The 17,862-nt window shown below is 36.8% G+C and overlaps 1 protein-coding gene across 1 annotated transcript in view; it reads right to left on the reverse strand.

The window, feature by feature from the left end:
• Positions 1 to 17,862, reverse strand: part of kcp (kielin cysteine rich BMP regulator) — a 103,488-nt gene that overhangs the window by 60,647 nt on the left and 24,979 nt on the right. Inside the window, exons 6-9 of the mRNA XM_088924305.1 lie at positions 5,067 to 5,143; positions 4,498 to 4,594; positions 2,452 to 2,534; positions 1,846 to 1,939 (exon numbers count right to left, since the gene is read on the reverse strand). Coding sequence (XP_088780431.1) covers positions 1,846 to 1,939; positions 2,452 to 2,534; positions 4,498 to 4,594; positions 5,067 to 5,143 — 351 coding nt within the window. The remainder of the gene's footprint in view (positions 1 to 1,845; positions 1,940 to 2,451; positions 2,535 to 4,497; positions 4,595 to 5,066; positions 5,144 to 17,862) is intronic.

Here is a 17,862-nt window from a genome sequence, read left to right on the forward strand (position 1 = left end):
TACTGTATATACATATCCCAGTTATATGCTAATCAAAGTGTAAAACACGGCATGATTCCACATTACCCAGTTCCAAAAACTCTGAATAAAAAAAAAATTGAAAGCACTTATCTCAGAATTTCTACAGCAGATCCAGTGATAAAAGGGTGTGTCCTCCACGCACTGAGTAACACATTTTATGATAACCCCCCCTGCAAAGACTTTGAAGTTGTCTATGACAAAAAGGATCCACACACTTTAAACTGAAACTTAGCATATCCTCCTTGGCATCCTTTACAGCGAGTGATTGTTTTATATACTGTATGATGTATGTATACATGCCTAAGAAATTCCCCTCCATTTGCTGAGTGAATTCCAATGTCTATGATTCCTGGAAGGCAAGTCTTCCTTCATAACCATCCATGACAAATCAAGTGTCTTCACATTCAGATTGTAATGGTTTATGCTGCATTGTGATCCTTATGTACTTCTCAAACTTATGGTTGTTTACTGGTTACTGGTGGCTGCATATTTTGAGCTGATGTTGACCAGAAATGTGAGGCTACAGTATGTCTTATGAGTCGATGTATTATTTCAGTGAGTAATTTGTCTTAGTATTTAGATACCATTAATTTGTTTTTGTGCATACAAGAATTAATGATGCTTCGAAAACATAAGAAAAGTTATAAAGGACAGGAGGCCATTTAGCAATGAGTAGCTTATTGATCCAAGGATCTCCTCCAGACATTTCTCAAAGGCGTCATGCTTGGGCTGGGACTGATGAGTGTCCTGTGGTTGCCAGGGGAAACCCAACATTCGCATGAAGACTCAATCAACCGCTAATTCAGTGCAAACTAGGTCATGATGCCGGTCAATCAAACTGTCATTTTACCAATCAGGCAGCCAATCACATTCTCATTCTGTCTAACTAGCTGCCTTTATTAGGCTGTTCGTTTTGCTGCTGCTAGTGCTCCATCATTGAGCTACGTAGTGTTTGAATATTCTTATGCTTCGTCTTATTTTTTCCAATTTACTGTTTACAGTTTCTCTCTGAGCACAGTCACAGTTTTTTTGTCAGACCTCTCACCACCAGCTCTGGCAGTTTTTCATTTTTGCCCAGTGGAATTTTTTCAGCTTCCCACCCAGCTATAATTTTCCGTCTGGGAGCCTTCCCATTTTTTGTTTCCCAAAGTATTTTTTCTGAGAAAAAATATGTATGACAGGTGCAAATCCTACCACTGAACCACTAATGATGCAGTTGCTGGAGATATAAAACACCTGTGTGTAATGTCTTTAATTGTGGAGAAACAGAAGCATACCATCTTCCACTTACATGCATATCTTGACAAAATGAGACCTTGATCTAACAGTGTGGAAACAACAATGATTGAAGGTCTCATTACGCTCCAGCCCTCGTTTGCTAGAACAGCCATTAAGATATTCAAGACGTACTAGAAGGTAAATTCCTCCTGTTCTGCCATTAAGAACTTGGCTGCCAAATCCCTGTTTGATGAGTATAGAGGATGCAGGAATCCTAACCAGCCTTTACAGTAATTGGAGAGACTCCAGAACTAAAGGAGGTTTTCCGTAATTCATCCTGTTGATACTGACCCTACATTACTCATTGCCTGGGGTCCAAGACATGTCAAGGCACAGTACTTACAGGAATACCAAACAGTTCTATTATGACCTATGGGATCTGTGTTAATATACTGTATATCATCTCAAAATTAATACAATTAAAACAAGAAGGTGCACAGTCTTTGACTTTAAACTGTAAAATTTTATGCTTAGCACTACGTAATTTTCAAATGCTTGTAAAAGCAACGTAACATTACACATAACAGTGCAGTATTGTCTGTTTACCTGAGCAAGATGGACAGCACTGTCCAGGCCTCTGATAAGGATTTGGGCAGGATATGGGCTGACACTGAACTGGGGAACATTTCACCAGGCTATTCTGAAACAGCAAAGGGAAAGTATCTGTAACATATATAGTAGGAAGCAATTCTACAGTTATCTTCCTTTCTTTAAATTCATATATGATTGATGTTGATGAAATCAACTTTGCGAACGATCCAATGGGACTGTCATTTTGCTGGAGATTTCTGACATAAATGTCTTTAGCTGTTACGCAAATTCAAAGCTTTTATAGTCCATTTTCAAAATAGCTTTTTCTTAGCTTCCTGTAATCTAGGATACATCTTTAGTAGAAGCAAAAAATATTAACTAAACAAGTATTGTGAAGCTGGAATTATTATTGAGATTATAAATATTTTTTTATCGATAGATAAGTAAAGAGGAAACAAGGTCAAAATACAAAAATAGTACAAATAGTACAAATACTTTTTGTACTGTATTAGGAAAAGGGTTACCACAATGAAAATATACTCCTGTGCAATATAATTCTTGAAATCCTAGAAAATTCAGCAAATCTGAGTCATATGACAAATTGAAATGCAACTGACTTACGATACATGAGCAATTCATACAGGGGTTTGTTCTTGATATAAACACATCTCCATTTTCATACACTTCTTCTTCATAGTTGCAACCTTGAAAAGCAAAAGATCGCTTCATGTATTATTCGTAATGATTATTATTATTTACTGAATTTAAAGGGACACTAAAACATACAGTATTCCCTTTTGACAGTTTTTGGCATTTGAAAGTGTTATGTAAATAAATGTTTATATAACAAATAGAATAAGATTTTCGCTTCAACTGAAAGATGATTTTAATCCTCCTATTTATGGGGCTACATTATAGACAGTAATCAGAAATGGAAATACAGTACCAGTGCCTGCCATTTCTTTGTGATCTCACTAATTCAAAATATTTTCTTTAACAAAGCCATCACAATTAAATGGCAAATGCATTCAGCAAATTTTATGATTAAAAAAAAAACTTTGCATTGCCTGGATACACCAGCTATTCTTTTTCACTATGCATTATGACATTGCTTAATGAAATGAAAGCAGTTCTTAACTGGTCTTGTTGATCTATGTGTGTCTAAACTGTGTCTAAACTAGGGTCCATCTGAAAAATATCATAATGCAGACAGCACTGAGTATGTTTAGGATCACATAAAATTCAAGGCTTTTGTTCTGAAATCTTGGCTGTACTTTACTAAAAACACAACAGAAAGATTAATCTCCCACAGTTGGGCCATACAAGCAAGCCAACTTGGCTTTAGATATCGAGGTATCAGAAATCTTTCAGAAATGCATCATTATTATTCTCCTTTTGCTGATGTTATTATCCAAAACATTTGTACCCATTTACACAACAGGGAACTTTATTAAAGGAATCTATATGAACCACCTGGATTTGGGGTACAACAGTAGGATTTGACCCCACAACTTTCCATTTATGAGTCAAGTGTTCCTATTTTCTTAGTACAGTATTTCATCAGTGATATTTGAAAAAAATCATTCTATTTTTGTAACTTTATTTCACAATAAATTGTATTCTATAACACAAGAGAACTGTTCTATTTCTACTAATTTATAATCAAACATATTGAATATTCTGAAATGGATACCAAGCACAGGTATTGTAGACCACTTATGTTTATGAATGGGTAATCTGTTGCACATTAGGTCTCGTACAGTATACACAACTTGCAGTGTTATTGTTAAGAAAGTAAGAGAGAACTTAAAAATGAAAGTGACTTTAGTACTACATGGTGAGTTTTCTGGAACACAATACTTTTGAATAAAAGTAGGTGTACAATGTACTAGTCTCCCTAGCTACACAAAACTGTTGCTAAATACCAAAATAAAGAACTGACAAGACTGATTTTTTAGAAGACAACGTTAAAAGCAGGGAGGGATGAGCCAGCTTTTTGCAGTGTGTCGTCTTTTTACGAGTATCCCAAATTGTTAATGCACAAACCAAACCATTCTTGCCATTTAAATCTGTGCTACATGAGTTGCCTCAGCACAGTTTGAGCCTTGGTCTTATCACAAGCTATCTGAGACCTGGATCCCTCAAGTGCCGGTGTACAATTCGTGCTGCCAAGAGTATGGTAGGATTAATTGGCAGGGCTCCTTCAGCTCTCACAGCAACCCTGTGATCCTAAGGCTTAAAGATGTTTGCTGGCCTGCAGTGATAGTACAATACATGAGGGACAAGATTCATCTCCATTTGGCATTGAACCTCCAGCAGGGGGCTGTGGTGCCTGTGATGTGTTAAAAGATGACTGGCTTGAAGGGGGCAGGTCAGGGGATTCAGTCTACACTCATTCTGCACTGTGGGAGGTTGTAGGGCTCTAAAGCAGTGAGCCAAAACATGAAAAACATTCAGCTGGCCAATTTAAAATGGCCGGGTACATACTGTAACAAAACATAATTCGCAATTCTCTCCTTCAATGCTGAAAAAATTGCAGCAAAGCTTTAAAAATGCATCTAATGCATACTAAAAAATAAATAAATAACAGAAAAAGTAAGACGATACATATGTATTGTTTTCAGTTAAACACTATGAGAATGGTACAGTGTAATAAAAAGTATTCACCTGGACGGCAGACAGGACAACACTCCCCGGGAGGGACATACTTGTTCAGACAGGAGAGGGAAGGACATCTGAGCTCTTGGCACTGAACATTCCCATTCTAAAAAAAAAGTACATAACCACTCACAAAAGAAAATATCATACAGAATTCTCCTGTTTGTAAAGATGACAGCTGAATTCGCATTGCTTTTTATTCAATTATGATAACGTGATGCCACCAGAATCATCCTATCACTAAGACAAGATAAGATCACTTTATTAGCCAAATACAATTTCTTGCATTAAGAATTTGACTTTTCGTACGGGGTCAGAGCACAGGGTCAGCCATTTATATGGCGCCCCTGGAGCAGCTGGGGTTGTGAGGCAGCAATTCTTAGCACTGCACCACCATGCCACAGCGTTTTTTTTAAATAGATAAATGTTAGAATCTTTTATTCAAGGATATACCTGGAAGAGGGAATGATCCAAAGTTATCTGACTTCATTCAATGCTAATGTGCTTGAATGCAGTATTTCAGGAGGTCCTGACTAGACTCTTCTTGACTGTGAAGAAAGAAATAGTACAGTACTTACCACGCACACACACGTTGTACATTGATCAGGACTGAAGGGCTCGCCATTGTTGAGCTTCTTACCATCATAGCTGCAGCCTTTAAACAATACAAGACACACAAGAAAGCAAAAGCATTAGAAAAGATATCAGAGTTAATTTTTAATAGTTTAATGTACATTTTGATGAACTACAGTATCTTCCTTTTGCTCTTTAACATGGAGAAAACATTGTTCACAAAATGTTTACACTAGAACCACTGCATTAGCTTTTTATAGTTGAAAAGAAAAATGTTTCAGATGACCAAGTTACTACTAATAATTAAAAAATGTATTGTAAACATAAGAATTATTATATATTATGCACAGTTTTCTTTTTTCATTTTATTGTTTAACAGATATGCTTTTGAAAAGTATATAACGAGTTGTAAATTAAAAAAAAATTGATCTTCTAATTTCACAAATCATGAAATATCAAAGCACAACTCTTTTGTATAAAAATGTCACACAGAACTCCACAGAGCATTACCCTGTTTGGCAAAAATAACGGAATTCCATGAGGGTCACATTTATTCACACCTGTTATTAAAATCTGCATTTTGTTCTTTGGAAGTGCAGTAGAAAGCTCTATAAACAGGCCTCTAAACTTACCCATTTCCCTTAGTTATAAGAGCAGGAAACACTTAAGGTCAAAGAGTTCTCTGATGACTGCAAGCAAATGGTCACTGACCTCCAAGAGGATGGCTATAAAATAATCCACTAAACACTGAGCGTACCACTTTCCTCTGTATTATTAAGAAATTTACAGCTACTGGTACAGTGGCAACCTAGCCAGGAAAAGGACACAAGTGTATTGTGCCACCACAGGCTGTAACACAAGTGGTTTGGGTGGCATAAAACCAAAGGCAACTAGCTGATGATCTCCAATACAAACTCTTGCATCTCCAGAATGCAAAATGTAGAACGCTACCATCCAGCGTTGCCTGCATGAATGTGGTATTAAAATTGGGTTAGGCCCATGGCCAGGTTGCAAGCATCTGAGGATGAACCACAAAAAAGAGGCAGTTGGAATTTGTACATCTGAATGACAACTGGAACCACGTCTTATAGTTGGATGAAAGGAAAAATTGAGCTTTTTGAACATGCTAATCATGTTAACTTTGGCAGGATCACTGTAAAATATGGCAGAGTTTTAGTTTTTGGGGGGTTGTTTTGTATCAACAGGTCCTAGAGCCCTTGTAAAGATAGGCGGAATCACGAACTCTTACACATATTGTACCAGGACAATCTGGCCAAAACCTGGTTTCCTCTGCCAAGAAGCGCAAGCTTTGCTGAAAATAGACATTCCAAGGTGACAAAGATCCAAAACATACATCCAAATCAGCACAAAAAAATGATTAATTGCACTGATAATGGCTACCCTTCTCAGTCTCTAGAGCTTAGTTTGTCCAAACAAGAACTTTAACCAAAGGGGTTTGAAGTGTTACAACATCACGTCACAGAATAGGATACATCTTGTTTGTGTAATCCCTGACAGAGAAGGACTAAGAAAATATTGACAACAGGGTTATGAATAAATGAGACCACTGTGTTTTCTGCACTTAAATCATGACCGATATAACTTTGCTCTGTGTATTGCTATTAAAATAAAAATAATACAGTTTTAGATTTATTTAACCAAGACACATATTCTTTTTGATAAATCTTCCAGTTTTATGATATTTGTCTTCTTATTCCATAAGGGATATAAAAAAATCTGGAGGACACTGTACAGTAGATGCTGCATGAGCATATTATTCATATCAAACGAATACTGAAACTGAAGTACAAGAAGAAATAAAACGAACAAAAAATGCCCCTGTTTAGAACAATCATTCACAAAAAAGTTTCTGTTTTTTTCTTTACTATTTTATAAGTTTTTCTTTGCTGTCTGTAATTGTGTTACAGTGTTTTGAAACTTAAAGAATAAAAATGTTAGATTTAGAATTATAAATCTCCAAAAGAAACGTGTCTCAAATTCACTATCGTAATGGCATGTTAGAAAGATCACCACTAAAGTCAATCGCTACCTTATCATTGTGGAAGTTCCCTGTTTGCTTTTTAAAATATTTGTGACCTCCATATCTCTTATTGTTGTGTAGAACAATGGCAAAACTTTTCAACTATTTCTTTTAATTATTTTATAAGCTTTTTTGCATGTAATAAATTTATAGAACATCACTTGACATATCTAAATGCTGCATATACAGTTCAATTATCATTGAGATATTTATCAGAAAAAAAAACAAGAAAAGCTGTCTCTTGATAGAACACAGTTGTTATTTCAAAGGACCATATCCTCCTTGGAATACTCTTGACCTTATAATATAATCCACATGGGAAACACGATCTGATTCCACAGCAGTAATATTCAGGGTAGAGCTCAGAGACTATCCTTCTTTGTCTCTCTAGCAAACTTTAGTTTTTATCGATCATTTATAAAATCCTTTTAATTTCTGTGTTAAATACAGAACATACAATAAATAAGAAAAACTGTTCTTATAGAAGTTATCATCAGTGAAGAATATATGCAGTATGTTCAGATATGAGCATTTCTCTCAATTTCTTCTTAATTTCTATAATAAAACATTTAATGAAAAAACATTAATGTCTCAAACATTTGTAAAACCTTTACTTATTCCTGATTACATTAATAGTGCTCTTATGTTTAGTTGTCCGATAAAGCATAACACAGGTTTAAACAAACACTTTTGGACAGATTTGAGAATATTTTTTTCTTATTTCATTACATTATACATAGTGCAACTAACTTATTGTCGGCCACTGTAACATAGCCAAAAGACTGCCTTAATGGTGAAATTGAAATATTGAAATGGTGAAGTGACATCATTTTCAGGCGATTCACCAGCACTAGAAAATTAAACTCTTCTTTCAACTCGATTGAACTGTTTTAAAAAAACAGAATTAATAGTGCTCTACTTATCCACACTCATATTTCACTCCACCTCTCTAAAAGCAGGCAGCTCTTAATCAGTTTCACATGAGAAGTGTCTTACAAACCATATGAATCCAATTTTGCAGCTTTTCTTTAAAAAGCTGGGATTCAGGTTGAACCATAAAAATGTAAAATTAAGAAAATGATTTTAAAAAATACAGAAATGATCTTTTGTAAACCCATTACCTGGTTTAGTGTTTGGTTGCAACAAATATAAATGACTCATTTTTTAAATGTCCACAAAGGAAGATCCCAACCATCTCTGGGCTTCTCAGTTTATACTTCCTGTACCATTCCTGAAGATGTTCACCACTGATTTTGTAGGAATCCTCATTAAATACCTGATACATATCTGTATGATACAGATAATAGTAGAATACATCTCTCAAGTTATTTCAAAAAGTAAAGTACAAAGAAAACAAAATCCTTACATAATTACAGAATTAAAAAAGGTATATGAAAAAGGCGATGTACTGTAAGTTTAAAAGCTTAGGAAAATATAGACATTACCTTTAAGAAAGTTTGAAAGGGTAGAATTGTATATTCAAACAATATAATAATATTTTCACACACACTTCAGCATTTACCATACCTACTGTACAACACTTAGTTTGCTTTACTGTAGCACCCTACTGTTTGTAATATACTGTACATTTGTCAGCAGTTAGTGACTAATTCCAGGTGACAGTTGTAGGAATGTGTGGCCTTAACCTGAAATACAAGCAGAAAGCAAAACTTCACTCTGAACAGGACACTAGTCCACCGCAAAACACACACCACACACAAGTACACAAAGACAATTTGATATCAAATGAACCAGCTAGCATTTGTTTGGAAATATATTTTCCCTGTTTGGGTTGCATGGAATTATTTTTTAACTTTCCAAAGAAAAATTCTGAAGCATTTTATCAGTTCTCTCAGATTGTACGTTTTAGATTATCTTTTTATTTTTAAACTAACCAGTGGTCAAAACACATCTGAAAGTAAACACTGAATAGATGAAGCCGAACAATCGCTGAATTGGCTCCAGCGAGTTTTACTGGGCCTGAGGGGCTGGATGTATATTTCACCTTGACATCAGGGAAAACATCTGGCTCCATATCCCACAATCTTCTGCCAATAATAATATGAGCACATGTGTTTCATTTGTAAGTTTATGAATGGCAGCACGTTATAATACTATATATAGATTTATAAATGGTACTTCAGTAAAAATCCACACTTCCCGTTTAGATAACAACTATTAACACAAGAGTTTACATGGTGTGAATGGAAACAGGTACACTTACAGTATCTACTGTTCCACCATCACAAAAACAATCTGGTTTTGCAGTAAATTGTTTTAAATTGGAAAAAAACTCACGAACATCTTCAGTACACAAAATTGTGTCAAATCTGAATGATTTTAATGAATGAACATTTAAATCCTGTATATAAGAATTTTTGTTTCATATTTAAACTTCCCAAAGTTCACAGTAAAGGTCAAAACATATCTAACTAGTGTAATGTATGTAAAGCATAATAACCTTCAGGACTGAAGCTGCTCCATAGCAACACAATACAAACCAGGCCAGACATGAGAAATGAACAAAAGATACAGGGGGCAGAAGACATGCTTTCTAGCCTTCTAGACAGACAATAATTTGTTATTGGTTTGTTCATGGCAGTATTTATTCAAAGCTTTATAATCTCTCTCTCTTTCCTAGCGTTAAACCCACATCAGCAGGGTCCGCTTGTCGGCACACCAGTCTCCATTTGGTGGTTTGAACCAAATCTTTGAGCTGACGTTGCCATTAACTGCAACCAAGAAATACTCCAACCGGCGGGTCGCTCCGGCTGCCGTCGCAAAGCTTTATAATCTGTATGTAAGGAAAGCTAACCCTACAGTTCACTTACTGTTTGATGTGGAACATCCTTGAACTGGCCAATCTAATTCAAAGTTGTAAATAAAATGAAATGCAGTTCTTTCAGATATATAATGCATTCGAAGTCAATGGGGTTTTGCCCACATTTAAAAAGTCTAAAATATGAGTAACTTAATTTTAAAACAAAAGTTATTTCATCACAAAATGCCTTCAGTTGTGGTCTGATGCATTCTTTATGGAAGATAGCCAATGTAAATTTCTGTTGTAGTTGTGAAATTGTATTTTGTCTGCATAAGTGTTCATTTTTCTTTGGCATAGGCTCCCTCAGTTCACCTACTTGGTTTTATTAAATTTTGTCCTTTTACCAGGGTAGACCACTGTAAACATTTATAAGACTCAGACATATCGTTCTCCAGAGCAGACATACTGTATGGTATATACTGTAGCCAAAGGCTGGGATGTCCAATTCCTGGTCCTGAAAGGCTGGTGTAGCTACTAGTTTTTATTCTAGCTCAATTTTTAATAGCTGACCTAGAATAAAAACTAGCAGCTACACCAGCCTGGTTTTAATAAGTTTTTACTCTCAGCTCCTCAGGTGCTCTTGCTTTAAAAAAAATCCTGCAGACACACTGGCAGGTCAGAGGAACACAGCCTGTGCCCTTTGTAACACAAAACAGCAGGAATTTAGGCAAGGTGTGTGGGTCCAGGGTAGATGTACAGCCTGAGCCTTTAATAACAAGACACACCAACCCTTTCCTTAATCAACATTTGCTGCTCATCAGTAAATTGAAAACATGTAGTAATTTTAACATTTTACTGCACTTAGATAATGCAAATAGTGGGCAACCCTTTTGACTCATAACCATCTGTCCCCACTGACACTGCTGTTGTACCCTTGAGTGAGGTGCTTTACCCCAGTTGCTCCAGGGTACCCAACTGTATAAATGAGGACCGGTTTTGCTGCAGGAGTATTTCCTGAAACAGACTTGTATCTCATTAAAGGGGGAATCTCAGGTGATCTCTAGTCCACTTAAAGGAAACCAGGATGAGCTCTGGCCCGATATGGTTCTGGTATGGTTCTTCACATTTACACAGTGACTGTATCATTAATTTACTTTGGCTTGCCACAGCCACAGCTTACTACAATATGTATTACACTATACCATGCCTCTCTAATATCAGCAATGCATTTAACATGATTTCACTGTGCTTGACTGTTTTTGCTATGCTTTGCTTATACCACAATAAAATAATTTTATTTTTGTTTGACTATATCAGGCACTGACTGCTTGAATGTGTCATTACAGTACAGTATACGGTATGTAGTAGTAGAGTACCTGGTATAGACCAGCTATATACTGTAGCAATGATAAATATACAGTATTTATCACACGTATATTTTACCTCTTCGGATAAACGGTAGCATATACAATTGCGACATGGAAAATATTTATAAAGAATATAAATTATGAAACCTAACCTTGGTGGAAAAAAATCAAAATAACCTCACATTTCACAGTTATTTACCTCCTGGGATGACTAAAGAAAATTTCAAATGTAATCTGCTTCCATATCCAATGGGAAATTTCATGAGACTTCACCAGATGCAAAATGGAAAGCTGCCTGAAGAAGTATCACATTTTGTAACAGAGCATGTTTTTGGAAACTTCACTGTTAAGCAAGAGTAATAAAGAGTGAAAAAAATAGGAAAGAACGTAGGGTGGAATAAGATGTAAGCACTCCTACAGTATGTGATAAGTGTAAATGTTTAAAACTAATTATTAGAAAAACAAACTTGGCAGACAGACAGATAGACCACAAGGCATGCAAAGAGATGAAAAACAGTTGTAAAAAAGGATGTTACCCGTAATATATTATGAGGCTTTTCCTTTATTAAATGCAGAAAGAAACAAATCAGCTGTTCAGTAGTAGTTCATGCAGTAGTAAAGACACAATATCTTCCGTGTACCTGAGGAGCCAGGGGAATAGTGCACGAATGGAAAAACATTTTAAAAGCAAAGGCAAGTGGTGTTACATTTGTACAAGCAGTTCATAAAAAAAGTAATTTCCATTCCTTATAGTTTGGATGGAATCTATGTACCATGTGATGCTCTATAAAATCTGAGTCTCTAAACCCTAGTAAACAATATGATACAGAGAAAGTATAATTGAATTAAAGATTTTTAAATGCTTGAACCTAAAAACATGTTGCTTAAAATGTTTTAATCTTATTTTCCATTTCAGTTAACATAACTCCGATCCTATTAGATTATCATTACAGATTTGCAATCTTAACAGCTTTTCCATGCCAATATGCAGTAGAAGAAGTATACTGTGTACCCAACATACTGTATAGTTGAATACCCATCATACTGTACGGTAAAGTTTTTTGATGACACCAATAAATTACATCATCGCGTAACGAGAATTATGATTAACATTTCTTTGTAAAAGCACTATTGGAACTGAAGTATTTAATAAGTTAGACACTAATGCATAATGGCTTTTGGTAGTTTAGTGTTAGCCAAAAACAATATTTTCATACACCATCTCAAAGGCTAAAAATATCTGGCAAAGCCATCACTATTCCCTAGTAACCTTTGTCAGCTCCGCCACAAGAAATGGCTGTCTGTTGTTCTCTCATACCATTCAGTATAGCAGGATTCGCAGTTATGGACACAACATTCAGCCTCTGGGTAGCCTGCATATGGGTAGTTTTGCAAAGTTCAGGACAAGTCACAGGAGCTGCGCCCACTGGGCACCCGAAAAACCACTGCAATTCAAAACAAAATCTGAAGAAAATACAACCTAGCAAAGCAAGATTCATCACCACTCCGCAATGAAAGTGCTATGTATTCATACAACAACCATAACAAATTAAGGAAAACAAACTCTAGAAATCAGTGGGCCAGCACTCGAAGATTATTGCACAAATCAGTTTGTGGTGAGCTAATACAGTATTTGATTTTTAGTAGACTGAAATCATATGATTACTAAACAATTATCTACAATTACAAAAACACTTCTTGGAGAAAACAATCCTCAACAACTTTTGCAATTCAGATTAATATGCAATTCAGACATGTATCAGTAGTAATTTTGGTTCATTTGCACTCACACAGGGATACAGAAGAGTTACTGTAATGTCTATAAAGGAGCTTTGTGTTTCATGATGTACACTGGAATTAATTAAAAAAAACTGCAAGTATGTACTGTTGAAAGCTTAATAATTAAGGGTACAGTTTTATTTTTAATTCACCTTTTAAGGTTTTTAATGGAACCAAATGTGTTTGGGACTTGGTGACATTAAAATCTTTATAAGGCAATTACCAAAATCTAAATGTCTTAAAGTTTCTTAAAAGGAATCCATTTTTATAAACATTTAATTTTAATAAATAACTATAGTCTCCTAATTCTGAATTATTCGATAAATTAATACAATTGTGGAGATTCTAGCCAGCCTATAACTGGCTTTTTAAGTCATTTGAACCCTTTTAATAACATTAATGGCCTCCTTCAAAAACATTTAACTAAAAGTCTACAAAAGATATGTATCCAAAAAGACAGGTGAAATAACCATAAATAGTCTGTATTTGCAAAACGTATTGCTCTTTGTTTAGACAAGTCATCAGTGCACACACAGAAGTTTAGTACAAGTGTGATGGAGCACAAGTGTGATGTTAAAGCCTCTTCCTTCTCTGCAGTAATTTGGACACACCTGCCTTGACTGACTGATTGAACTCCTGTGGGATAGAACTCTACTGGTAGAAAAGGGATCAGCTGATTAGCCCTGTGCTTAACAGGAACATTACTTAAGAGTAGCAGAAGCCACTAAAACAGCAGTCTGGTACCCTTTTAACTCAGGGTGGAAGAGTGTTAGTGGATTCCTGAATTGCAGTGAGATTACAAAGGAATATTTAAGTGCCATGTCATGTCGTGCCGTGCCCAGTTCAGGATTGGGAAGTTAAAGACATCATGAAGACTTGCAAGGATTTTGTTAGGCATGGGATTTAGTGAATAAAGATGGATAAGGAGTTGTTTTTGTGGTGTTTGAAGTTTGAATTATCTGTAGTCTTTATAGCTGGAGCACCAGAGGGTAAGGTGTGCCAATAGGTCTCACAAGAGATTGAACATTGTAAGAGTGGCTGTGGAGGGGTGAGCCTGGTTTAGTGCACCAGGGATTCCAGGGAATGAAAGTAATGTTTACAGTAGCTCGGAGGGTCAACATTCATCACAATACTGTAGGTCATCTGAAAAGATGTTTTTTTTTCAAAAGATGTTGCCTGGAGATAATGAATGATACATGTAATGACTCAGTACATTTGACACCAACCATAAAGAATGGGACAGAGGTTGCAAGTACAGTATGCGGGAAAAGTGTAGGTGAAAGCAATAAATCAACTGTGCTGCACAGGAGCTTTTTCCTTGGCTTGTTACATGTGGCTTTCTTCAGTGCAAGCATGGACACAAGCCAAAAACCAGAAAGTTTTTACAAATTCCATGCAGAATTAATAAAAAGTCCAAAAACTCAACAAATCTTTGTTTCCTGGTAGACCTGTAGTATTTACTAATCCTCACCTATGGTTACAAGCTTAGGGTAGCGACCAAAAGAATGAGATGGCAGGTACAAGCAGAGGAAATGAGGTTTCTGTAATGAGGTGACTGCTCCTCTCGATCCTCCATCCATTCTTCCTAGCAGATTTGCTCAAGCTCTGTTAAACTGGATGCAGACTGTCAGTGAATTGTACTCTTTTAAGTCCTTCCTCAAGCTTTTAATGAGATTCATATATGGGCTTTGGCTGGGCCACTGAAGAACATCCACCATCTTGTTCTGAACTGACGCCACACATTTTTTTCTGGCTGTATGCTTGAGGTTGGTGTCCTGTTGGAAAGGGGAATTTTTGCCCCAGTCTAAGGGCCTTTGCTGGCTGAACCAGGTTCTCTTCAAGGAATTGCCTGTATGTGACTCAATTTATTGTTGTAACTGTTACGACCCCAAGTGTCTAGGGGTAAAGGGGTGTAACATTTAGGATAATTCTTTTGGAAGCAGTGGGGGTTTTGGTGAGGGACTAGGAAGCGTGATAACAAGGGTAAGGAACTAGAGTGGTGCCAAATGAAAGAAAATAACAAACAAAAATGGAGCTGGCTAGGACAGTGAGGGAAAGCTAATCTGACTACAAAAGAAAACCCGAAACACACGGTCTTCGGCATCTTCAACACCCTAGCTAGCCTGCACTGACTACCCAAAACCATACAAGACAAACGGCACTCACCCGTACTAACTAGTGTACTAATACAAAATCAACTAAGTGTGTAAAGTGTACCCAGCAACCTAAACTAACCTTATATACAAAAGTTCACACAAAAACACAAGTGAACCAGGAATACAAATAAGGGAAAACAAGAGTAATCAACAGGAGCAGGGTACAAAAGAACACAAAAGTTGAACATGTAACACTGGGGCAAGGTAATGACAAAACAAGGATGAACACACAAACAAACGAAAATACAAAGAAACTAACAAAAAAACCAACAAAACAACAAAGCCGAAGCTATACGAAAATACACACACAAAGCAAAACAAACCAACAAACGAAGCCGAAGCAATAACCAGAAGCGAAGCGATAACCAAAACCAAACGGGACCGAAGTCAAACGAAAGGCCTTTTCTTCCTGAAAGCCTCCATGTTTTATAGTGAATAAAATGAGTTCTGATTGGCTGAGGGCTGATTGATGATGACATCATATTGAAACAGTGGTGTGATGGTTGGCCAATGGGGAAGGGAGAACAATCAAGGGTCAGCAGTGTGGACATAACAGAAAAAACACACACAGAACACACACTGGGACGTAACAGTAACGAACAGTTCTTTCCGGACCCTATGCGTACGACACAATTCGGAATAGTAAAGAAACACTGGGGAAAAAGCCATGCAGGAAACGGGGATCAAAACACGGGGGCGTGTCCTTGGTGCGCTGGTGTTCAGGGGGGTGAGTACGGGGCAAACAGTCCAGTAATAATCCAAATGGGAAATCCAAACACGAAAGGAGAAGTCCAAAACCGGGAGGTCCATCCAAAACCAGACAAGATAAAAACTAGAACTGGGTCGGCACCGGCGGAATGGGAATGGGAACAGAGATTAAAACCTTAACAGGACCAGGCGCTTCCAGGTCCCAGACTCGCACGATACGGAGATCAGATGCAGAGCCCAGATTAATGTCAGCGCTTGGCTTTTAAGGTGGGCTGGGAACAGGGGACAGGTGCACAAAGTCAAGTCTGAAGTGAAAGGGCCGGTGCGCCCTTAAGGGGGGAGGGACTACAGTCGTGACAACTGTACCCTCTGTTCGACAAGTCCTTGCCATTGAAAAGCATCCTTATAAAAATATACCACCATAAAAATATCCGATATTTTATTGCATAATAAACCATAGAAAAATACTAAGCAAACATTGAAGCAATAGATGCATTTCAATCCTAATTTCAATCAAGATGTACAAATCTGAAGAAGACTGAGTTATGAGCCCTCCTTGCCCCTTTGGATGACCTAAGAGTTCCTAAGAGATCCTGGGCAGAAGGAAAAACCCAACCCAACATGTGCAGTTGTGTAGTGGTGATCACTATGCATGGAAGGGCATTTCAAGTTGCAGTCACTCCACTTAAACAGCATGCAGAATCAGGACTTTACAGACAAGAAAGGATCTCCAGCACTGTTCTTGAGCAGTACTGTTTAAAATATTACCTCATAAAACAAGTTACACATGATTTCCCAGAAGGAAGAAATATGTATTTATCCTCAAATATCTAAAAAAAACTACAATATGTACAATGTGCAAAAAGGGAGTGGAAAATAAAATGCAAGGGTTCTATGTCAGGTGCACATTAACAGGTATTTTAAATCAAGGGTTGGCTTGTAAGTTCTGTTAGAACTTGGGGACCCTTGGAGGTATACTGTATTTTATCACATCTTTAAAGTTGGCTTGGTTTGCCTGTAATTGACAATCCTTTTCAGGGAGACATCTACATAATTTTCTTCTTTCTCCATAATATACAGTACCTGCTATATCAAACACCTTTCACTTCCTCCCCTTGGTCTTGTCTCTCTGTTTTTACACCTGTGCTATCATGTCTGACCATACACCTGGATATTTCCCTGTTGGGTTCTCTACGGCTGATTACAGTGTGTGAGAACTGAGTTGTACAGTTTCTATGAAGGCAATATCATAACAACTGCAAGACCAAGTGTTTAGAAGTTGTTAAAAATAAAAGCGGGATTATTAGTCCTGTGACATGTTCTGTGACAATTCTCAATTACATTAGAAAGATCAGAAATAATAGAAGATATTTTGATGCATCACACTAATTTAGTTCTACTTCTATATAGGCATCCCAATCCAATCCCGTTTGTGCTGGGAATAAATCGCCATGTGTGCAATCCCCTATGGAAATGGAAAATTCACTAGGCAATCAAACCTATCTAGCTTTCCGTGGGACCTAGGAAGAAACCAGAGCACCTTGTAAAGAATTAATGAAAATGCAGAGAAAACATACTGTACAAATTGCACACAGACACCCGTATTTGCCAGAAGTCAAAATTAAATCCAGAATGCTGGAGCGGTGAGGTAGAAGTTCTGCCTTATTGAATGTCAGCATGCCTAAAAAATATTAATCTGAAATTTGCACAAATAATGAATTAACTTAATGTAACATTCAAGCTATACCATGTAAAGACTCTTTAGAGCTTGCTGGTAAACCTCCCTCTCATGTCATGTTGCACACCTTGCACCGAACATTATGTCAGCTGGTGCATTAGTGAAGCTAGAGTGACTTCACAATAGTGTCTGCTGAATGAACCACCACAGTCTTTGCCATAGACATCTGTGCAAGGCTTCTCAAAAGAAAAACTCACAACTTCTCTCTTGAGGCCATCTTGATTATACTGCTGGCGCTGAGTCAGATATTC

The sequence above is a fragment of the Atractosteus spatula genome, chromosome 8 (genome assembly GCF_055471065.1).
Source record: "Atractosteus spatula isolate fAtrSpa1 chromosome 8, fAtrSpa1.hap1, whole genome shotgun sequence".
In the NCBI taxonomy this organism is placed as follows: Eukaryota; Metazoa; Chordata; class Actinopteri; order Semionotiformes; family Lepisosteidae; genus Atractosteus; species Atractosteus spatula.